Here is a 24,223-nt window from a genome sequence, read left to right as displayed (position 1 = left end):
TTTTAAGGAACATTGAAATATCTTAGTAGTACGTGTTTAATTATTATATCCGTCTATCTTTCCAGTGTCGCGTCAGCACCAGCAATAATACAGCGCAAGGCAGGAACAATTACTGAACTAGCTAGCGTTGCAGCACCGTGTCCTCACATGTTTAATTATTAACAATACAGATTATTTAAATGAAGTTAAAGTTTTATCTGTATAATATAATCAACATGTTTTGCTGCATTTCGTCTTAGAAATGAATACCGTCATCACATGTAAATACGCGCTTTATAAAGTGGCGCAGGTTGTGCAATATTATAACTGTAGTGCAAGTTTACAGTGGGGTAATTGTACTTATAAGTCCAAATATTTCTACAAGGAGCACTTGATGGACTGATTTAGTGTGTTTAGAGTTCTTGGGATGAAACTGTTTCTAAACCGCGAAGTCCGTACAGGGACTAAAGCGTTTGCTGTGGCTCAGGCAGCATCTGCTTCATGCTGTGTACCGATAATTCTCTTTCCAATCAGCTGCTGCTGTGATTTCCCACTCAGATACAGTGATATAAATACTCCCGAGTGGTGCAGTGAGAGTAATGTGGGAAAAGATGATCTGCTGTGGCAACCCTTAACGGGAGCAGCTGAAAGAAGATGCAGTGAGAGTTACAACGCTAAAGCAGTTATGGTATTTGGAATACTATGGCTATTCCCTGGACCATTATATTGCTACAGGTTAATTACAATCAGATGCATTACACTAATAAACAATATGCAGTTAATTTCAGTGTATTTATAAAGCCGCGCCAGGAATGTGGATTTAAGAAAGAAAGAGTGATCACACAGGAACAGTAGCACTGCTTTGACACTGGGTGCCGCCAGTCTGCAAAACCAGGCGGATAAATTGCGTACGCCAAGGAATGAGTTACCGTGGAAATGTGCGTGGCTTTACGCCAAGTTTAGGTTTTATACATCGCGATTTCAGCGTGGAAACGTTCGTACGCAACATTTCTGTGCGTACGCACCGTTTATACATGAGGCCCCAGGAGTATAATAGAAAAACTTAAACAACAAATACTTCTTACAGATGTGCATTTGAATTAATTACCTTCTAGGTTTGTTATAATCTTACAGAAATAGTTATGAATTTAATCATTAACTATAGAGATCATTCCAATGTTTGAATTTTTATTTAACACTACAATCTTCAACACATCATTAGATGCAATGTACAATTAAGAATGAAAAACAAAATCTCATAGGTAAGATCAATAAAGGTTTATTTTTTATGGATTTAATATGTTTATGTAGTGGTTAATTTAAATAAACAGGACAAAATATAGTGATGCTTAAGATAGTGTCAGTTTCACAAGGTAACCTTGGCAATCTTAAATTTATTTAATCAGATTTACACTGTCTTGTTAGCAATTACAAAAAACCATTAAGCTTTGAGTTCAGTGTGGTTATATGAGTGGCAAAAAAAGGAAAAACATTCATGCATTAATTTTCTTAATCAGCTTGGCCCCGTGCAGGGTCTCTGAGCTGAAGCATATCCCTGAAGCATAGGAAGCAAGAGAGGATGTCAGTTGATCACATGGCACACACAGGCACTTGTTCACACTAGGCAAATTTACTGATGCCAATCTCAAATGTTTTTCTTTTGCATGTAGCTGTAGTAGTACTGTCTCACGTGTGCAGAATACAGTGAAATTCCTTCTTGCACATTTAATCCACTTGCCACAGGTTCCATTTTTAGGTGCCAAGATGAACAAGAATGCATTCAAATTTACTGTACAAATCCATTTTATTTAATAAAAAAAACACAAATCATCTTGGATGTGAAAGGAAACTGGAATAAAGAAAGAAACTCCAAAGAAGAGCAGAATGTACCCGCTCCATACAGAGAGCGTTCATGTGGGGAACTGCATCCATTAACTAAGTGTCAACAGTGCTAACTACCTTAAAGCAATGGCAACCAACATGCAAACATATCATGTAAAATTATAGGGCAGTTGCTTATTTTACATTTGTTTCCATTCATTATAAAATAAGCTATTTGAAATATTGATTGTCATCCGGGAGGGGCTCAGAGTAGAGCCGCTGCTCCTCCGCATCGAGAGGAGTCAGATGAGGTGGCTTGGGCATCTGATCAGGATGCCTCCCTGGTGAGGTGTTCTGGGCACGTCTAACCGGGAGGAGGCCCTGGGGAAGACTCAGGACACGCTGGAGGGACTATGTCTCTTGGCTGGCCTGGGAATGCCTTGGGATTCTCCCGAAAGAGCTAGAAGAAGTGGCCGGGGAGAGGGAAGTCTGGACATCTCTGCTCAAGCTGCTGCCTCAGATAAGCGGAAGAGGATGGATGGATGGATGAAATATTGATTGAAGTAATTTTCTTAACAGCAAATCTGTTTAATTTGCAGCAATCTTAACTTGGGTAAAATATTTTTTATGGTAATTGTACTTTTTTTTATTGTAGTTGCAGTACATTTGATGTTTTGCTGATAACTGTTGGCAGTGAGTCTCATAAGAATGGTCTTTCAGTTTTTAAATTGCATCTTTTTGTCTTTTCGTAAGTATATTTGGGACCATGTTACCAGTATTGTCTTACCATCTTTAGATTATCCAGCTCCTTGATTTCCAATGGCTGATGCTTAAAGGGTAAAAGAGTTGAATACTACTTTTTTGTAAATGTGTTTTCTAAACTTATAAGACACCGGAAAACAGACTTTATGTTGATGCACTAACCTGGGCAGGTGCCAAGAGACAAATGTGTGATGTCTGTGTCACACCACTGCAGTTCTGCTAGGATCACAGCTTCCAGCTCTTTATTTTTTGTTTCCTGTTGTGCAGCTAATGTCTGCTTCCAGCTCCATAAGTAGATAGATCCCTGCTTGGCACTCTTGGACACTTAAGAGACAATAAGGTTAATCTTTTAGCTATGATCATTCTAAGACAAAAATAAACCTGTAAACCTCTTCTGATTCTGATAGATGAAATTGGCAATAAAATTACATTCTCTTCTCAGTTACTTTAATTTTAGCATTAGAAACTTTATCTAAAAAAGTGCTACTTCAAGATATATATACCCAAATATATTTAAAGCGAAGTGTATGGGAAGATGTTTTTAGGACTACTACCCGAATACTTAAGTACTTTGTCCTATTGGAAACTCAAGAGTGTGTTAGATCAGTACAAGGCATGCAAATTAAAGGTGTCCTTATCACTTGTTTATCTGTCCTAATACCTGAAAAACAGTATTTTAGTCTATAAATAAGTGCATGTGGTTAAGGGTAAAATGTTCACTTCAACATCTGTAGGAGATACCAGCAATTAATGCAACAGGTGGTGTCTTATATGGTCACAACATCACTATCTGAATAACATGGGGCTTCTGCTCCAGAGTAACCTGAAAGCTCCAAAGGAGATAAATAATACTTAACCTCAAAAGCAATCCAAAGTGGATTTGAAATGGATCTGGAAGTATCTACTCACTTATTTGTCATAAATGTAACAGGTTGTGTTCTAAAAATTATTTCTTACAATTCATATAAAATGTCACCATGTAAGAGGTAAATATTTAGTGTTAGAAGCATTTCAGGATTTTGTAGTTGCTAAGAAAGTAGGGTTGAGTCTGTGCTCTTCTATCTCCTCATGTATAGGCTCAGATATGAAAACCACAAACTATTTTAAACAATTCGCCAATTTAAAAAAACTGTCCACTGTACCATGGAATAACTTTTTGCTTATCAAACAAACATACCAACTATATTGTCACTAAGGAAAGATAACCCATCAATGAGCCGGAAGTCATTGTACCCATCCTCATCTTCTTGGTTATATACAGGGAACAGCACTTCCCACTCAGCAGGCCTGCATAAAATGGAGAATGCAATCAATAAGACACACAGGTCAATTAACTCCTCCTTATTTTATTTACTGCTCACCTAAACAACAGAAAAGAGTGGGATTAGGTCCCATGTCACCACATACCATCATTTATTGTCAGGAGTACATTACGATAAGTGAACATTTTATTTAGTTTTAATTATAAAATACTGTATGTAATAACCTTATTGGTTATGGAACAGAATAACAAATATAAACCTATTTCACTATAGTAAAAAAGGACAAAGTAAAAATAGTGTAATTTTGCATGGTTAACAACAGATTACTGCACTGACACAGTCATGTGCATGAGATACTCATACCTTTTGGATTTGTTTTTGTTCAGATCAATGTCAAAAACAAACATTCCTTCTTCACAGGCAGCCAAAAGGAGATGTTCAGGTTGTAAAGGCACTAGTTTCACATGTAGTGGAATGGATTTGGTTTCAAGGGTGAGTAGCTTGCTGAATTTATACAGATAAAAAGAACAAAACTGGTGAAAGAATAAATGTAGCAAATAAAAACAGAATCAAGAGTTGTGTATTAGTAGTACAACTGAACATTAGTTACTAAAACATTACTAACAATCCAGCACAGAAGACAATGAAGCATATAAAGAAAGAAAATGCCCATGTCAAAAATAAAATGATGGCAACCTAACTACCATTAGTACAATCTTGAAATCCTAACTTACTGGAGCAAATGGAGAAAAAAAATTCAACTAAATTATAATAAAATGTTATCCAGTTTTACAGTAGCTACCCACAATCTCCCTTGAATGAAAGCTTTTTTATCTCTGAATTCAGGTTTACATATCCTATAGGAAACCAGCATTAATGTATTTATTTGTATTGATGGAGCTTAACTTTATAAAGCCACTGCCTGACATTGTAGTCATTTAATTCACTTATGGGGGCTAGAAACTATGCTGACATCACTGGGTGTACTGGATCAACTGGGACAGTTAACAGACCTACGAACTAATGTAACATGTGTGCTATTAGTATATGGGAACAAACCATAAACCACTAGATAAAACTCATATGGATGCAAAGATAACTAAACTCCATAGAGACAGTGACCAGCCTGGGAATCAAATCTAAGCACTTGGAGCTGTGAGGCAACAGTGTTTACTATTTGGACACCCATGAACAGTTCCATTTGATCTTATAAAAGTATTAGTGAAGCCTTTATGTCACTCAGTTATTTAATCCAGTCTAAATAAGTTTCAGTTGTTACTTTTAAAATGATTAATTACCTGACTCTGAAGTCATATTCTTCACCAAGGCCACCAATGTCCCATAGTATGATCTTCTTTTCATATGTTGCAGCTGGTGAAAACATAGTAGAACAGATATATATTACAAATGTCTGAATGAAGGGACTCACATCACAACTGGAGCTGCAACCGGGCCTGGATTGTTAGCAATCCTTATCTTAGTCGGGTTAGAAGGATAATGGATGGATTGGGCAAACACGAATGTCAGAAGCAGTTCATTACCTAACATGATAGGTTTTAGTGTTCCTCTAGGTTGGTCCCAGTTAGGACTCCCACAGGGTTGCATGGGAGTTGTAGTGCAGGACAGCAGCCCTCTTGGGGTCCTTGTGTACCTCATGAGGGTGCTGCTGGCAGAGGAATGTCCTGATTTCTGTACCACCTGGATGTACTCCAGATGACCACTGCTGTGACACCGGAAGCATTCCCGGGTCTGGTTTAAAAGAGTCAGGAGGCAGTGGGTGACACTCACTTGGAGGAAGAAAAAATTGTTATATTCTTGTGTTGATTTTTGCTGGTGCTTGACGGGAAATGTATTGGTGACAAATAAAGTCTCTTTCAAAGCCAAATTATAATTTGATGTTAGCTGATTCAAATTGTTTTCCACAATTATGCTCGAGTTTCTCAAAATATCTACACATTACAATCTAGGTGTCACATTGTTCTTGTTTTAATCTGTGAGTGTACTGGTAAGGGAAACACCTAATTAAATGTAATGAAGTAGGCATAATATTTAAATTTTGAATCTCAATTCTGTAAGTAATGATTAGATCTAATGTGTGGATGTGCATTGACAACCTGGCAAAAAAAGGAATATAGAAAAAAGGATTAATTAACTATCCTTTCTCAGCCCTGCAACAAACAGGATATTTTTTGATATTACTGTAACACGAATGATGTGAGTGTCAAACACTTGGAAAAATTAAATGTTACTATCTGGAACTTATACCCCTGTATTACCCAAGTAAAGGTCACAGGGTAAACAGTGATAATTTTATACTAGCCAAATAAACATCACAGGGAGCAAAATCCTAGCATAAGCAAGATAAGGGTCCACAAGCAGGAATTTGTACTTTATGATGCATCAGAGCAGGAACTGGTATTTGTTTTGTTAAATAATCATGATTTATATGGGTTCAGTAAATGCATGGATAGATGGACTTACTACTAACAATGTATTTAGCTTTGTACTTGATGAGAACAGTGAAGAAGCAAATTGATGTCATGGTCTGTTTCAGCCACCATTCAGCCAGGATATCTGAATGTGGGAAACATTAATAAAGAGCTCCTGCACTTCATGCATTTATAATATGCCACACGGTAGCTCAGTATGTATAAAGTAGCCTTATCATACTTTGGCATTGCTCAGTTCATAAGTAGAATGTATGTGTGAAATTTCATGTGGCTGTTTGATTTTCCCCAATGAAATTCAACAGTTCAAAGCCGGACCATTAGGCGGGCTAATGTATCTAAAGTAGTCTAATGTTGAATGAGTATGGATGTATCTGTGCTATGGCATCCCACTCTGTGATGCTTCATAGTTCTTTGTAATTTTAGACTCGATAGACTGGCTTACAGCCTAACAACCAGATTAACTTAATTTTTACTTGACAGATTCTATCACTTTGTAGTTTAGAAAAACTAAAAACTTTATAAGATTGTGAAGTTGTTTGTGTCTCTGCCTTATAGCTTAAGGGACCCAAGTTTGACTCCTAGCTTAGAAACTGTGTGATGTCTGGAAGTTCTCCAAGTACGTTTTTTGTTTGCATATTTCAGCTCCCTCACATATTTCAGTGATATGTAATCAGGCTATCTGGTGACCAAAATCGGTGACTGTATGCCCTGTTATGGATCAACATCCAATCCAGGATCCTGCCTTGTACACAGTAATACCTAGGCAGGTGTTTTTTTTTTTTTTTTGATGACTCTTAAAACTTCACCTAATCCATGGTCGGTTCTTATACTGCGCCTTAAGCTGTACAGGACAGGCTCTAACCCCCATGACTCTGAAATGGAGCAAGCAGGTTTAAAAATGGTTTACAAAATTGTTGTCAAAACGTATTTACATCTTACTTTCAGTCAGAAACATGAATACATTTCTTTAATAGCTCACAAATAATAAACTACTATGGTTAACTGGGCAGGCACCATCTCATGACACATGATTACATGTGGTAGAGTGCCTTTCTTTTATTGCTTTTTGCAGAATATGTACAGATGAGTACCTAAATGTGTATATGTGAAACATGAGGCCATGATCAGTTGTTTCTTGTGCTTTCTTTGTACATATTTACTTAATCCTGCAAAACACTATTTACTATGGTGCTGTATTGGTTAAGTAAAGTGCTCTGAGTTGAGTGTAGATTATGAACAACACCAGATAAATTAAAAGTAAATTGAAAAAATAAAGACTTCTCCATTCTATAAAACATTTACAATTTGTACATATTGTTTTATTCTGACTGTAATAGTAACAGTGAGTACTTAATTTAAAAAAAGAAACAATTTGGCTGTGGGGGGTTTTTGTCCATAAAAGTTTTATTTCTCTGTCCAAAAGAAAATGCAGGTTAACTGGAATCTATAAACTTGCCACATATGAATGAGTATTGGTGTATGTGTTCATTCTGTGACAGTTTGGGCCCTCATCCAAGGTTTGTTACCTGTCTTGTACCCAATGCTGCCAAAATTTACTCATGTCTTTATGTTCCTTAACTAGACTAAGTGGGTTTAATAAATGGTGGATAGATGCACTGATGGGATATGTCATCTGTAATTTGTTTTTGGAATTAAAAACTTTGTAAAACCTTAAATTGGAGGTAACCGTGGATATATGAAGCAGACTGTGATAAACACGGGAAGTAGACAGTGAACTGCTATTTCCTTTTTTTGGAATAATCAGGTTCATAATATTACTGTGTACATCTATTTTTTTGCTAAAGTCAAAATAAGGGTCTCACTGAAAAGGAATGTCTCCTGGACAGGACTGAAGACCAATGCTGACACAGGTTTTTTGCTGGCTTTGAACTCCCCATATGCCAAGTTGGCCCTGGGATGGATGAGCTTAACAATGCCTCTTGTCCCTGCTGCAGCCAGTACATTGAGAAGACGACGCTTTCCATTTTTGGTCACCATTGTCAAAGTTGTCCACGCAACTGTGAAGAATCCCTACAAAATTGAGAGTAATGACAGAAATCAGAAAAATACCAAAACTATCATAACTAACATGGAATAACAAAACCGAACTGTTGTGGGTGTATTGCTACATCTTTCAAAAGCATTGGAAATCAACTGTAATGATGTAAGTGAAAAATTTATATACAACACAGTAAATACCTATAAGAGTAACAAATTTAATTCATCAATAACAATCTGCCCATGGTACCCATTCATTTTCTTTCCAAATGAATTACAGTCCATCTGACTTGCTTACTTATCTGACTGCTTAGTCTATCTAAGTAACTCATCAAATAATTTTTAAACTCGGGATGGAAGAGGTTATTCCAGACTCCCAAATATTGGTGTTAAATGGAAAATCTGACCTAAACTAGATGTATTCTAGACTGTTAAGAGGTTAAGCTAAAATGTAAGTCATCCTCACGTCTGTTTCCAAACAAGATTTAAACATAAAACGGGAGTGAAAAAAAGTTGGTGGGGTTGAAGATAAGCAGTTTCCACGAATTATGTGCTGTCACTCAAATAATGCATATAAACATTCTAGTTGTACAGAATTTTTTTAAATATAAAACCAAGCATTGCTCTCAGACATACCATTACAACAAGGTGATTTATTTCTCTCAAATGATTCCATTTGTGAAAAGCTTGCAGTACCCCAGTTACCATAAAAGAGAAACTGGCAGAGACTATACATACCCTGACATCTGGCAGCCAACAGATTTGCACAGCTGTAAGCTACAAAAAGGTTTTAATTATTGTAATGCTGTTGATCAGTCATTAACAATTTTGTTTGCCGCTCCATTTCCCCACTAATTTGACTAATCAACTAAACACCTCTATCAAAAGTACCTGCTATTCTGTTTTTGCTTTGATTACTAGAGTTCATTTCCACCTCCACATGAAACATAGTTTGAATTAGTCTTTATGCAAAGCGCAGGACAATACTGCAAGAACTACACTATGGCAACAGAAAAAAACTTGAGCTCAATTTTATAATAAAAATAGCTAAGAACTGTTATATGAATACATGACAATCACAATATCCATTGTTATGATTATACTTTGTTTTTCATTTTTCTTAGCATTCATTTACAGCTTTTCTGATGTTTATATTTCTCATAGAGGTTTTTGTCTATGAATTTTCAAAATATTTGGTTTACTTTGTAGAAATTAATTTTGTTAAAAATACTTTCTGGCACCATTTTAATTTTGTTATGGTACTACCTTCTTGCAAATCCTGTTGCCAAAACACACATCCTGGTTGTGGTGGTCACAACATCCAACGTTCTTAATGTGATAGTTTTAAAGGCTGGCAGTGAAGCTAATTTCATCTGAGCTTACAGAGAAATATCTGTAGGATAAAGCATTGGCCACTCTGAAACAGCAGCTTTCCACTGTTGGTTAATATTAATAACACTAAATGAAATGTTATTTATGTGTATTTTATAATTAACAGTTATGAAAGTTTTTCTTCATTGTATAATATTTTGCCTTAGTCTGGCAATTTTTAAAACTGTTCTCAAAATGAAGGTACAAAAGCAAGTTCAACAAAACTAAAAACCTTGTAACACTGGTGGAGCAGACTGGAGTGAGAGACAAACACGGTGTGCAGCCTGCACCTGCATGGGTTGGGGCTTGGGGGAGTGAAAGAGAGTAATACCTTGAGACACTAACTTTCCCAGAAATTAATTGATCTTGTTGCGAAGTGTGGAAGAGACAAGTAGCTGTTCTCTTGGGGCCAATGTGAGCAAAACTTCAGTTTAGAAAGATGGAAGAGGAGTGTAGCATCAGGAAACGGAGTGGTGGAGTCAAAACACAGCTGAGTATGGAGACTTGGATTCATCTGCTGTGTAACCAACGGTCCTTTTAAGTCCCACATTTTACACTTTCTTTTCTTTCCCTAGCATGCCACCTCTCATGTATTGACACATTGATATACAACTACTGTACTTTTAAGTAACAACTAAAAAACATTTTCAGTTATATGTATGTTTATTTAAAAATTGGCAATTTAAAGACAATCTTTAAAATTAAAATTGATTTATTTTTCTAGCGTCAGTCTTGGTGGGGCAGCAGTTTGCAGTTTGAAAACCACTGCTTAGATAGCAAGGGATGTCAAAGAACACAACTAAAAGAAATAATGCGTCATACCTTTGAAAACTAACTGCATGTGTCACAGTATACTTAAATGACCTTTACCAGAAGGTATATACAGGGTTATTTAAGCAGTGGAAATATGCATTGTTAGATGATGAGTTTACTGTAGCAACATGAAGACTAAGAAGAATGATAAATAGGATTTTTTAAAAGCCTGCTGCTGATTCTAACTAAATTGAGTTATAATTTCAAAAATTCTGGTTCTCTCAGCTTGATTCAGTTACACTTTTAAAGGTGTAACTAAATTGAGTTATAATTTCAAAAATTCTGGTTCTCCCAGCTTGATTCAGTTGCACTTTTAAAGGTGACTGATAAATAAATTCTCCATATTGAAAATAAAGCCCCCTGTAAGCAATCCATCCTCAACCTTCATATAATTATATACTGTACATTCTTCCATTTGATCTGGGTCTATTCAGGGTCAGAGTAGCAGCATAGGGCACATGGCTCACCATAGATGTGGAGCCAGTCTGTCTCTTAACGGTCTTAAGAATACACTTGAAGAAGGACTGTTTTAAATATAACAAGTATAGGATAAGTTTGTTTGGTATTTTTCTAGTCAAAGTTATTTTATCACAAGCATGGTATATATGCATTTGCCATGCAAAACTGAGTTCTTAAAGTTTAACTTTGTAAGTGCCCTGGAGAACCGATGGGCGGATATCCTGGCTTGACAACAGCATGACCTCTTGCCAAGCTGGAGGTCTTGAGCAAAAGATGGACAAGCAGAAGCTGGAGGCCAGGAGCAGTTCCATTACCCATATGTTGGTGGCAAGAGTCTGCTTTAGATGTGCAGATGTCCCAGCTTGGACACCCACAGGGGTTCATAATAAGTGGACTCCAGAAGTGCAACCCTGTTGGGGTCCCAAGGAGCCACAGAGGGGCACTGCTGGTGGAGGACTACCCTTTTTTCTCTCAAACAACCTGGAAGTGCTCCCCACAAGTCATGCCGGGTCATCATGTCCAGCATCAAAGAAGCCTTACCTTAAGGAGACAGAATCGGGAGGCAGCAGGCGACACTTAACTGAAGGAAGGAAGACAGGAAAGAGCTTCATTGTTTCATATGATTATTGGCTGAATTTATTTATATAAGGTGCTTGGTGGATTAAAAATCCATTATTCACCGATTTGATGTTTTCATCCGTCTGAGACGAGCATGGGCGACCTGGGCGTTGAACATCTTTCACATTTTCTTGTCCTTTCTTGAAACATTTGTGCCACTCAAAAACGAGACAAACTGTTATCACCGTACACTCTTTTTATCATTTCATAAGTTTCTGTGTCCGTTTTGTTCAATTTCACAAGAAATTTGATGTTGATTCGCTGTTTGATTTTTTCACCCTAGCAGCAACTCGTGTAGCGATTGTTGTGCAAATACTGGCTGGGCTCTTCACAGGATATACCTAGCCAGTTGGTGGTATAAGATGGCGTGTAGGAGGGTATATAGTTCTATGATTCATGTTCAGCTGACCTCTAGATGGTTTTCCAGGAAACCCCCAAGCCCAGTCTGGTTATTTTTGTGTCTCACATCGTACATAGCATTTTACATTGTTCTTTTTGGGGCACGGAGCATAAAGCATAAAACTTAATGAATACGTTCATTTTTCAATCCAAGGCAGTTGTCATGTATTGATATGCTTCTTTCAATTATACACACATTGTAAAATAGATTACACCTGTAATTTTTGAACCAAAAAATATAAATATTTTGAGATTCAGCCATTTTAAAATAAGACCAGCTACCTCAGTGCTTGTCTTTTTCTGCAATACCCTTTCACCTGCCCAGTTTGGTCCTCTAGAAAGACCAAACCACAGTAAGCTTTTTGTGCCACATGGCTGGTTTTGTTTTGATTTATAGTACTTCCGTATGAATGTAATACAAGCAAATAGAAAACATATATTTACCTTGAGAAAAATAGCACTAGGAATATGTGATAAAATGATTATTTCCAGATCTTGTCACAAACACAGAAGGCATGTTTTCTTTTATCGAAACTCAGTAAGGACATATTCTGTAAGTTTTTAAGTTTTATTTTCAGCTGGAGCCTTGTGCCCCATAGGGTTCATTTTAAAATGGCAGGGCAGGCTGTGTATATAAAAATTTAAAGAAATCATTTATATTTAAAACACAATTTAGTGTGGAAATACCAATAATACTATGTTTGTGAAGAAAGAACTTCAACTTGAATCATACCAAACTAATCCTTTAACCTGCATGCATGCCTTTAAGATGTGGGAGAAAATCAGAAGACACAAACAAAGGAAGTGTTTGTGCAAACCCCACACAAACCATGAAAAGGCCAGAACCTGAACCTGGTCTTCTGTGAAGCAAAACCATTCGCTACTTAAATAAAGATAATGAAAGGCAATTTAAATCAGCTGTGCCAGTGAAACTAAACATGGAGAGAATCTGCATACACACTTTTAAAAACGTCTCTCATGTCTCGCCACTGACTAAAGCAGCCATGCACAGAACACATCCTTACAAAGTCAGGTCTAATGTGATCCTCAGTGGGTTCATAATTAGTAAAATGGATTTCCTAAAAAAAAATGTATTTTTCAGGTATCTAATTATTTTTCTTTAATTAAATGATTTTTTCTTTACTGTTTCTTTTTCTTTATTTACTGTGATTATTTAGTTAGAAAATACTCTAACCATACATATACAGTACAACTATGTAATGGGGGATTCTTTATAGAGAGTTAAAAACATGTAAGCAGCTGGAAAAATATCTATGGATGAAAAGTCCCTCTAGTTATACTTCACAATTAGCGCTTTGAGTACTGAGAAAAGCGCTATATAAATGTAATGAATTATTATTATTATTATTATTATAATTACACTACAATTTATCTTCACCTACTGTATGTATGTTTTAAAATATCTTTAACTGAATTATTAAACAAACAATCTGAACTTTACTATACTTACACATCAAGCAGCAGAGGGACTTACAGTAACACCTTGCCAAATATACAAATCTCAAATAAACCAAACCCAAAGTATTACCAATCAATAACTTTTGCATTTAGTTATTAATGCCAGAAATTTTACCTCTGAAGGAACTTTATACTTCTTCAACACTGTTCCTGTTTCACAGTCAATAATGCACACTGAATCACCTCCACATGTTGCCACAGTCTGAGAGGACGTGCCATTTAATACTAAACAGAAAAGAGAAAAAACAATTAATGAAATCTCTTGGGGATGTTAAAGGAGCAGGTACAAACAAATCTTTATACATTTGGTTCTTCAGTAATACACCTGATTTTTTCTTTGTACTGTATGGTATTAATCAGTGTAAAAGATAAAGTATTTCTTGTCACTAGCAAACCCTGGATCCACTTTAGATCACTATTGCATCAAAGCAATAATATGTCCCCAGTGAAGTCCCAATCTCATTAAATAAATAAAGGGGGGAAATCCTGATCATGTCAAAGCAATATGGGTTTTAGGGGGCACTTGGGTCCTGTGAAGTTCCAGTTGCATTGAAGTGTATATTTTAATTTTCTGAAGTCTATAAAACAAACAATTTTCCAGAACTGTAATACCAAATGTCAAGAGTTTGACAGGAAAGCTGACGCTTACTCCCAGCACCGAAAATCCTGAAATGCTGGTGCCCTTACCGTTTTAAAATTTGGGTTTTTTGGTACTTTTCCCATACCAGTATAGTGCGCCACCCTAATACGCATACATTCTTAATCCTGTAAGTTCAGGGTTTAGGTGAAGTGGGATTTTGGGAAGAGTAAATGTAGAAACACCACACACAAGGCAAGAAACCTATCTGTGCAGGGTGCCTGTCCATCGCGAAGCACACAGATAAACAAAGACACTCACTCACACTGGGGCAAAAGTCATGTTACCTGTTAACATAACCTGCATGTCTTCAGGGATGTGGAAGGACAATTGATGCACCTGAAAGAAAAACCCATGCCCACAGAGAAAGTGTGTAAACTCCACACAGTGAACCCAGGACACTGGACTCATGAGATGTAGTGTTAAGCACTGGTTTTCCATGTCACCCAAATTGTTTCAGGCACACTTTTTGCCCTTGGTAACACATTGTGCAACATCATTATGTTATATGTAATTTACTGTGTATAGTCTGGGAATAAGTTCTAGTAGGAGGGAATCATTTGTAAAACATCCAGAGTCATTCATGATACTATTTGTTTGAGAGATTGATATGTCTTGCTCATGTACAAGACTGCTTAGTACACTGACATGTCAAAGAGTAAAGAGGAGAAGCAGTGCAGCTAGTATTAACATTTTTCTATATAGTGGCATACTTGTGTACTGCAGGATTGAAATGTCTGTAGAGTGAAAATATTCTAAAGAATTTTTGCCAAAAGAATAGTATTGTTATAAGAAACCTGCACTTCAGCCTGTCACATACTGTATGTCATGGCTGTTGTACCTGAAATACACAAAAAGTTAAAAGATGTGTGATTTAAGTTTACTCTTTGCCAAAGAAATGCTAACCTGTTTTTGAAGGTGTGTCCAGCACGGGTTCAAAGGCACAGGCCCAGAGCTGCGTCTTTAAATCTTTTGGGCTGTTCATATTGCTGTGGCACTGCAGGAAATGGATTGGCTCCCAAGTGATCGAGTCCTGAGAGACAAAAGAATTATATCCACATTCTGAAATCAACTTGTGTAGGGTGGATAGATACAGTATGCCAAAATCTGACTTCTTATCCAACTAGACTACCATGCTATACAGAGTTGGCATCGTCTCACACAACACAAGTGTTAGTGTTTTATCTCACTTAAGTTTAAGGCTGTACCCTTACGTTTAGAACTTTGTGGATTTACTACTTGAGCTTCGGCAGACATTTTGAGTTTTGTTTCATTTTATTTTAGATTGGACCTCTTTCCATTTGGCTCTTACCTTAGCATTTTCACACCAAGTGCCATTAACATCTTCCCTCTTACTTTCCTCTTGCTCTTTCATTGGAGTTCCTTTCCCTTTTCTTTTCTGTGGTTTCAGACTGCCCACGTCCTTTTCCATAGACATCTTATTCTTGAGTACCTGCTTGTTCTTTTGTGGGCTATGCAATGAGTCTGAGTCTGCTGTATTCGAAGAGGACTGATCTTTACTTCCCTTTGTGTTTTCTTGCATCTCTGTAGCTTCTTCTAGACTCTGCTGTAATGGACTCACTTCTTTGGAAATCTTTTTTATGGAGTCAATAGAGCTGGAACCTGAGGAGCTACGCAGAGACTTAGAGGGCATTCTATTGGAAGATAATGACAGTCGTGTGTCATCAACGTCTGAGCGCATTTTCTTGTTAGACTCCTTCTGATTACAAATAGAAGCCTTCCTTTTTCCTGGAGATTGCTTCAAAAAGAAAAAGGATAGTGGGGAAAACTGTTAAAGAGATTATCAAAGAAAGAGGTGAGAGGTCTGTAAGTACAGGTTTTGATTTGTGAGAAGCAATATTTTACCAATTTCTGATGTCTCACTATGTATATACAAATCACCTTCCTTTCATATTATTAGGATTGTTCATACCTGTATATGTCAAGAGTAATAAGGCCACATGTCTTTCTTGAGAACCACGTTACCTGATTTAGTTAATACATTTTTTTAGTGCTAAGAGGAAATTATGAGATTTAGGACATAAGTAATATGGGGTATAAAATTTATGTTCACCCCGTCAGACTCTTTTCTGATTTAGCTGGCCTTGATCTTGTATGTTGAACATAGGTTGGCGGTGGTTGTGTGGGGGGGCTTTGGGTTTCTGGGGTAAGAAAGAGTTGGCCTCTATCTGAAGGTGATGGGTATTTGGTTAGTGTTAGACCAAGAGTAAAATATGGTATGTTTATTTGTGTGTGTTTAAAAACAACACTTGGTTGTAAAGGGTTGTTGGGGAAAGATGGAACCAGAATGAGATATTTCAAAGGAAAGGGTCCAGAAGAGATTGGATGGTATGAAGAAAACCCTCACTGACATTCAGAAAACATATATCAGATGGGCCAGCAGTAGCCACCAGGGGACTTTCGAAGTAGCACCTGAATGAGCAAATGATCCTGAAGGACTGTAAGGAATCAAACAAGACTATAATATGTTAAAGGTTAGATAGAATGACTTCCTGTTGATACAACAGGGTAGGTAGCCGGAATGCCAATATGGACAATAGACCATATGATTAAAGAAGGGCTCAGAGACACAGAAGGTCATATCAAAGCCAAGCCATGCCACCTGACTGACAAGATAAGGAATTTTATTTAAAAAAAAAAGTGTGCTAATGGTGTAGACCTTACTTTTATTTGTTATTTTTTGTGTTGTTTCTTTGTTCACTTTGCCCTTGTGTTTTGGGGTAAACCAGTACTTTTTTTGTTTTGTGCTCTTTGGGTATTCGTTTTGAGTTTCAGCTATTAGATGGCCCTTATTTTACATGCACAAATACATAAATCACATAATGGGAAATACTACCATATATTCCTATATCCTCATAGAAAAAGGGCTGTTTGCACTTTTAACTATTTACATATTTCAGTGACATTTGGGGAAATTAAAAAAATAAAAATACAATCACTGACTAATTTCACTAAGACGGACAAAAATTTCTGTCTCAGCAATGAGAAATGGAAAGGAGAACATTCCTGTATTACTTATGGGCAAAAACAAAACCCCACAAAATACGGAGAAAGTAACTTACACCTATACCCTCTGGACTCAATCAAATGACCAGATACATTCTAAAATACAAAACTTTAAAGCTGTATAAAGAAAATGAAACATTGGCACTACTCACAACTAGTCTGCCTTCCTTGGACCTGGTGTTATTTACAGCTTCTTTAGAATGAGATTCATCCATTACCTCTCTTCTAAAGTGGTCATCACTCTTTGCTGTGGTGATAAGTGAAGCAAGAAGTTCGATTGCAATTTTATTTACCTACAAAACAAGAACCTGACAGTTATCCAAAAAGTGAAGCCATTTGCTTGAGGTTATTTGCCCAGAAGGGTGATATTTTACAACTATTAGAGAGACTGGATTAGTTTCAAATAAAGGTTGTGAGGACCTTCCCTTTGACTGTAAAAACCATTGACTGATCAGAAATTTAGACTGCATAAATACAGTGGTGTGAAAAACTATTTGCCCCCTTCCTGATTTCTTATTCTTTTGCATGTTTGTCACACAAAATGTTTCTGATCATCAAACACATTTAACCATTAGTCAAATATAACACAAGTAAACACAAAATGCAGTTTGTAAATGGTGGTTTTTATTATTTAGGGAGAAAAAAAAATCCAAACCTACATGGCCCTGTGTGAAAAAGTAATTGCCCCCCTGAACCTAATAACTGGTTGGGCCACCCTTAGCAGCAATAACTGCAATCAAGCATTTGCGATAACTTGCAATGAGTCTTTTACAGCGCTCTGGAGGAATTTTGGCCCACTCATCTTTGCAAAATTGTTGTAATTCAGCTTTATTTGAGGGTTGTCTAGCATGAACCGCCTTTTTAAGGTCATGCCATAGCATCTCAATTGGATTCAGGTCAGGACTTTGACTAGGCCACTCCAAAGTCTTCATTTTGTTTTTCTTCAGCCATTCAGAGGTGGATTTGCTGGTGTGTTTTGGGTCATTGTCCTGTTGCAGCACCCAAGATCGCTTCAGCTTGAGTTGACGAACAGATGGCCGGACATTCTCCTTCAGGATTTTTTGGTAGACAGTAGAATTCATGGTTCCATCTATCACAGCAAGCCTTCCAGGTCCTGAAGCAGCAAAACAACCCCAGACCATCACACTACCACCACCATATTTTACTGTTGGTATGATGTTCTTTTTCTGAAATGCTGTGTTCCTTTTACGCCAGATGTAACGGGACATTTGCCTTCCAAAACGTTCAACTTTTGTCTCATCAGTCCACAAGGTATTTTCCCAAAAGTCTTGGCAATCATTGAGATGTTTCTTAGCAAAATTGAGACGAGCCCTAATGTTCTTTTTGCTTAACAGTGGTTTGTGTCTTGGAAATCTGCCATGCAGGCTGTTTTTGCCCAGTCTCTTTCTTATGGTGGAGTCGTGAACACTGACCTTAATTGAGGCAAGTGAGGCCTGCAGTTCTTTAGACGTTGTCCTGGGGTCTTTTGTGACCTCTCGGATGAGTCGTCTCTGCGCTCTTGGGGTAATTTTGGTCGGCCGGCCACTCCTGGGAAGGTTCACCACTGTTCCATGTTTTTGCCATTTGTGGATAATGGCTCTCACTGTGGTTCGCTGGAGTCCCAAAGCTTTAGAAATGGCTTTATAACCTTTACCAGACTGATAGATCTCAATTACTTCTGTTCTCATTTGTTCCTGAATTTCTTTGGATCTTGGCATGATGTCTAGCTTTTGAGGTGCTTTTGGTCTACTTCTTTGTGTCAGGCAGCTCCTATTTAAGTGATTTCTTGATTGAAACAGGTGTGGCAGTAATCAGGCCTGGGGGTGGCTACGGAAATTGAACTCAGGTGTGATACACCACAGTTAGGTTATTTTTTAACAAGGGGGCAATTACTTTTTCACACAGGGCCATGTAGGTTTGGATTTTTTTTCTCCCTAAATAATAAAAACCATCATTTAAAAACTGCATTTTGTGTTTACTTGTGTTATATTTGACTAATGGTTAAATGTGTTTGATGATCAGAAACATTTTGTGTGACAAACATGCAAAAGAATAAGAAATCAGGAAGGGGGCAAATAGTTTTTCACACCACTGTATATATGAGTGTTCCTAAAGGAAGCAAGTATAATGAATGTAGTATAATACTAAACCTTATTTCATCCAAGATTATAGGGATGCTTGTAATTTACCCTCCATTTTGTGTAGTCACTCAGGGAATTTGGTCCATACTTCACTTGCTTCTCGGCCTCTTTCAAAAACTCTGCCTCAAGTTTTCTCACAGCTGCAGCCGATGGTGGATCAGGAAGGCGACATCTGAAGTTGGCCTCAAAAAGCTTTGTGACCTGCAGAGGGAAATTAGATAAAGGCATGCAAAATACATTTAAATGTATTTTGGGCCATTTCAGCTATTCATGTTATGCAGTATTACTTCTACTAGGTTTAGTGTAAATACTTCAAATATAATGGAAAGGAAGAATCTTTAGTACTCCCAGAGAAAAAGGTACACAAGGGCATAAGATGTTTGACAAACAAGAGAAAACCATTCAGTCCATTAGGCTCAGCAGTTATCTCAGCAATCTCATTCTGATAACTTTTTAAAGACTTCCAAGGCTTCTGCTTTAACTAGGGGGCTCCGCCCCCTGCTCGCTTCGCTCGCCAACCCCTGGCGTTGGGGCATGACAAAGAGTGAGATGTATGATTTAGATATAGTACAGTGTGCAGGTTTGGATGATGCGTATAGAAATAAAAAATAGAGTGTTTGGCATAGAGTAATGTTTTATTGGAATATTTCTTTGTATACAACATTAGTAGTAAAGATGGTGTCTTGTCCTTGAATGAGTCTTCCTTGGCATGGATCATTTATAATTTTAACTTTAACGTCAGATGAACGTCTTGTTCTTTGTCCTTTATCAAGACCAAAGCAATAGTAGTTGCCGCTATACCTTCTGCATTTGCTTTTGTATTGGCCTTCTTTTCAACTTCATGTAGCATTTTTATAGACTTAGCTAATGGGTGATTGTTTATGACATGAGAGACGTTTCTCATTATAAGGTCTGTGCATTGTTTGTTTTCAGGAAGGTTCATTCGTTGATAGATTGCCTCATCTGGATCTAGGATGTAGATTTGTGCATATTTGCGTTGTTGATTTGTTTCAGGGTGCACTGTTCCAATGCGATGCAATATTTGTCCACATATGCGAGAGCAGTATGGGCCATTGTCTTTTGGTGGCCTGATATGTACTCCGGTAGATGCAAAAGCAAATGAACTATTGTAGGATCTAATGCAGTTCATAAAGTTTTTACTTTCAGGCACATCGTTAGTTAGAAGCTTCTGTAGATATTCAGGATATGAATGTAAAGGAGTCAGTCTAATCTGCCCCTTTTGACAACAACATGTAAATTCATTATTTGTATTGCCAGTTGTTTCTTCTGGGAAGTTAAGTGAATGACAATGATTGCAAATGACATTCATTAATCCAAATGAATTTTCCTCAATAGTGGATTCATTATTGAAGGCGTTTTCAGCCATTTGGCTTAAGCGTTTAACATGTGTCTGGCGTTGATGTCCGCTACGTGCATGTTTTGCTTTTGGCGTTTGAGTGCCGCGTTGTTGCATGTCCAGTATTTGTGACGCGCTATTTTTTTCTTTTAATTTATTCGCCTCCGCTTTGCGCAAAGTCCGTTTCAGTCTACGTCGTGCATTGTTTGTATCGAGCCTTGTCCGTTTTTGTATGTCGGTCATTTCAGCTTTCTCCTTTTGGAGTCTTGCTTTCTTTTTTTCTGGCAGTTCATTTGCGCTTTGTAGACGTCTGCGTTCATTTATTTTTTCTCTTCGCTCCCTTTTTTGTATGTCTGAGACGCGAGCTCTTTCGTTTTGAAATCGTGCTTGTTTCGATGCAGCACTTTGAGACGCGCGCTGTATTTGTCTACGTTCATTGTGTCTGTCCATTTGGGCACGTCTCTGTAACGGTGTTACTTGTGCTTTGCGTTTTTTGATCCGCGACATTTTTTCTCCCGGAGTTTCAGAAGCGCGTTTTATGCTCCGCCGTCTATTTTGTTGTTTCTTTTGTGTTCGTGTGCTTGTTCCTGTCATCCTTTCCGAATCGTTTTGTACCCGTGACCGTGTATTCATGACTTGTTTCTTTCTCAGCATGCGAAATATGGATAAGTAATAAGGAGGATCGCACTCACTGTTAATATGTTTCCTTTTCTGCAGTTGAACGGTTAACAGTGCTTTATTGTAAGGAGATCCACCTATGCTGACACCTATGCTGCCTAGTGTGAAGGTGTTGACGTTCACTTTAGAATATGTGGCTTTGGGTGTCACTTCTTATGGATGTGTGTGTGTGGGGGGGGGGGGGGGGGGGGTGAGGATTCTTGTTGCGCGAGTGTCTTCTTTCTTTTTGTGTTCCTGTGTCTTGTTGAATCCCCCTCTTTGTGTGTGTCCCGTCCCTTGTTTGTAGGGTCTGTGGGGTGGTTTTGTGTTCTTTTTTTTTGTGTTCCATGGGCTTGTTGAATCCCCCTCTTGGTGTGTGTCCTGTCCGGTGCCTGTGGGGGGGGTGCCTTGCTGTTGTGTGCGAGCCTCTTTTTTTTTTTTTTTTTTGGGTCTAGTTTCATGTGCAATGTGTTTCGTGCTTTGCCTGCGTTTGACTACTTTTTTATGTGCCTTTTCCTTTTTTCGGTGCTCGTTGCGCCTCATTTCTTTGACTCCTTTTTTCTCTTTTTTCTGTGCTCACTCCTGCCTGCGTTTGACTACTTTTTTATGTGCCTTTTCCTTTTTTCGGTGCTCGTTGCGCCTCATTTCTTTGACTCCTTTTTTCTCTTTTTTCTGTGCTCACTCCTTTTTTCTGTGGTCTTGTCCGCCTCTCGCGGCTCCTCAGCCGCCTCTCGCGGACTCTTTTTGCGCCTGCGCAGTACGTCTTTTTGCGGCTACGGCCCATGGCCGGATGTCCCTGCATCCATCCGGTTTAGCATTCTCGGTTAGTAATATGGATAACACAACTTGGTAGTTTCTTCCAGATTTAAACAGCAGAAGTGCTTCAGTGCTTCAATGGTTAAATGCACAACTCTCTAACTTCTACTGGTGTCTTCAAAGCACACAACTCCTGATTTAATCGAAAGAAATCTACTGAATCAGCTTTACCAATGAATATTCTTGCAAAGCTACACGAAATTGTAAAGAATGCCCACTTTCACAATCCTGCACTAAAAGGTGAAAATTGCTATTTTTTTAAAGCACACCAAATCTTAAGGTGATATTGTTAAGTCAAAGTCTGTCACCATTTAACTAGATAGCAACTGTTTTTTTCCCGTATGTGGTCTTCAGCTATAGAATGCATGACAGAAATATGTTGTTTCCCTCTGAAATCTCTGCTTGCCTGCTCCTGCTTTTCTATTTTACAACACATTACCTTCCACTGGAATGTTTGTAGAGTTTGATATTCTCAATATGTATAAATTTAGTCTGTATTATTAAAATACAGATTTTTCACTGTTGTTTGAGCTCAGCGCAATTTCTTGTCTTACAGACGGTTCTAGACATTGTGTTTTGGTACAGTATAGCAAGGCAAACGTCGAAAAATCCCTAGACTTACTAACTTATTAGTGAAAATATAAAAATACTCATCCAACACTCACCCGTTTGGAAAGCTCTTCACTGTTCACGTGGCGAATGTGATTGGCTGTTGAGCTGATATCTTTCCCACTGAGTCGTTTCAGCTTTGGCAACAGATACATTGCTTTGTAGTTATCACTGACCTACAAAAAAAGTCATAAAGCAAAACTCTAAAATCCTGCAATAGAAACAAGGGAATGAAGTCTCTGAATGTATCATTCAACTGTTATTCACAGCAGTTATAGTTCCCTCCACCAAATGTATAAGTGCAATGCTGCATTAAATATGCTTTTCAGATATCACACATTTCCTACTAGCCACTGTGGACAGATCCCTTATGGTTTCAACACTTTTCATGAACTGATCACCACCTACATAAGCTACTCTTTCTGATCTGTATTATACTACTGGCAAGGGTAAACAGTGTTGACAGGGTTCAGGGCATGAACAAATATGGAATCTGTGCGAGATATGTGGAGACATATTAAATAGTGTGATTTACATACTGGACAAAAACACACAAACACAGATACACATCCAGCTCTAGCCTAACACATATTGGACATATTCTAATTCATAGCTTCCAAGATGGTGTTTAGCATCTTGACGATGCTCATCTTTCCTCTTCTGTTTTATTTATTGCTGTGTTGAAGATTTAACGAGATTTTTTTTCAACAAAATGTGTCTGTGTGTGTGACTGTTGCTCAAAATGTTTTTTCTTTGGGTTTCCAGATATCAATGAAAACATTTAACCAAATAATACTAGTTTTGCAACAAGCACAAACTTGCGGCGCATACCTGCTTCCCTGTGAATTGCCCAAGTGACTCTCTCTCTCTGTGCCACCTTTGCCATAATAGTTGTGTCTCTTTGCCAGGCAGCTTAAAAAGCTTGCTACTTCTCCCAAGAACTTGTTAAAAATGTAAAAATGCTCACCACAAGGTGGCGATAGTTAGACAAGTGTTACAAGTAAGCCTGTGCTGTTCTCCTGAATCTTGCTCTTCTTATTTTGCAATTTTAGTAACAGCTTTTTTAGTGCCACTCGACCTGTCAAACCTGCAGCTTGAAGTCTTCCCTTCACAGTTGAAAGTGACACATACTTTAAACACTGTCATGTAAGATGCTTATCTGTTGACTTTTAGGAATGTGTCTTCTGATTCTGTTGTGGCTATGGGTCTGTCAGACCTGTTCCTCTCAGTTTCAAAGTTTCTTGTGAGGTTGTAGTAAACTGTTCAATAACACCTTGGCTTACTCTACAATTTCTCTAAAGGAAAGACCTACACTTTTAAGGGTTACAGTGGTCCGTCTGTCTTCCTTAGTTTAACTGTGTTTTTGTCAACACTATGATAGCAATAAACATTGCAATACTGTCCAAATAATGCTTCAGAGGATGTAGAAATACAGTTTGTTCTTTTATAAAGACAGAAACAATCACCAAAAGTTGGGGCACCTGTAGGAATTGTTTGCATCAACTTTCAAGGCTAAATTAACTTAAATTGCTGCAGGAAAGTTAATTTGTTAAACCACTACTTGTTCC

General features: G+C 37.7%; 1 protein-coding gene across 2 annotated transcripts in view; it reads right to left on the bottom strand.

The window, feature by feature from the left end:
* The window catches only part of lrwd1 (leucine-rich repeats and WD repeat domain containing 1), a 45,420-nt gene that overhangs the window by 10,657 nt on the left and 10,540 nt on the right, over positions 1 to 24,223 (bottom strand). For both annotated transcript variants that reach the window (XM_028807139.2, XM_051930784.1), the window contains exons 4-14: positions 22,712 to 22,831; positions 19,265 to 19,417; positions 17,228 to 17,368; positions 15,361 to 15,807; positions 14,955 to 15,081; positions 13,527 to 13,636; positions 8,098 to 8,305; positions 5,123 to 5,195; positions 4,188 to 4,328; positions 3,740 to 3,849; positions 2,725 to 2,886 (exon numbers count right to left, since the gene is read on the bottom strand). In XM_028807139.2, coding sequence (XP_028662972.1) covers positions 2,725 to 2,886; positions 3,740 to 3,849; positions 4,188 to 4,328; positions 5,123 to 5,195; positions 8,098 to 8,305; positions 13,527 to 13,636; positions 14,955 to 15,081; positions 15,361 to 15,807; positions 17,228 to 17,368; positions 19,265 to 19,417; positions 22,712 to 22,831 — 1,792 coding nt within the window. The remainder of the gene's footprint in view (positions 1 to 2,724; positions 2,887 to 3,739; positions 3,850 to 4,187; positions 4,329 to 5,122; positions 5,196 to 8,097; positions 8,306 to 13,526; positions 13,637 to 14,954; positions 15,082 to 15,360; positions 15,808 to 17,227; positions 17,369 to 19,264; positions 19,418 to 22,711; positions 22,832 to 24,223) is intronic.

This window comes from Erpetoichthys calabaricus, chromosome 8, assembly GCF_900747795.2.
Source record: "Erpetoichthys calabaricus chromosome 8, fErpCal1.3, whole genome shotgun sequence".
NCBI lineage: Eukaryota > Metazoa > Chordata > Cladistia > Polypteriformes > Polypteridae > Erpetoichthys > Erpetoichthys calabaricus.
Note: the sequence above shows the minus strand (reverse complement) of the source record. Positions and strands in the feature narration are given on the sequence as shown.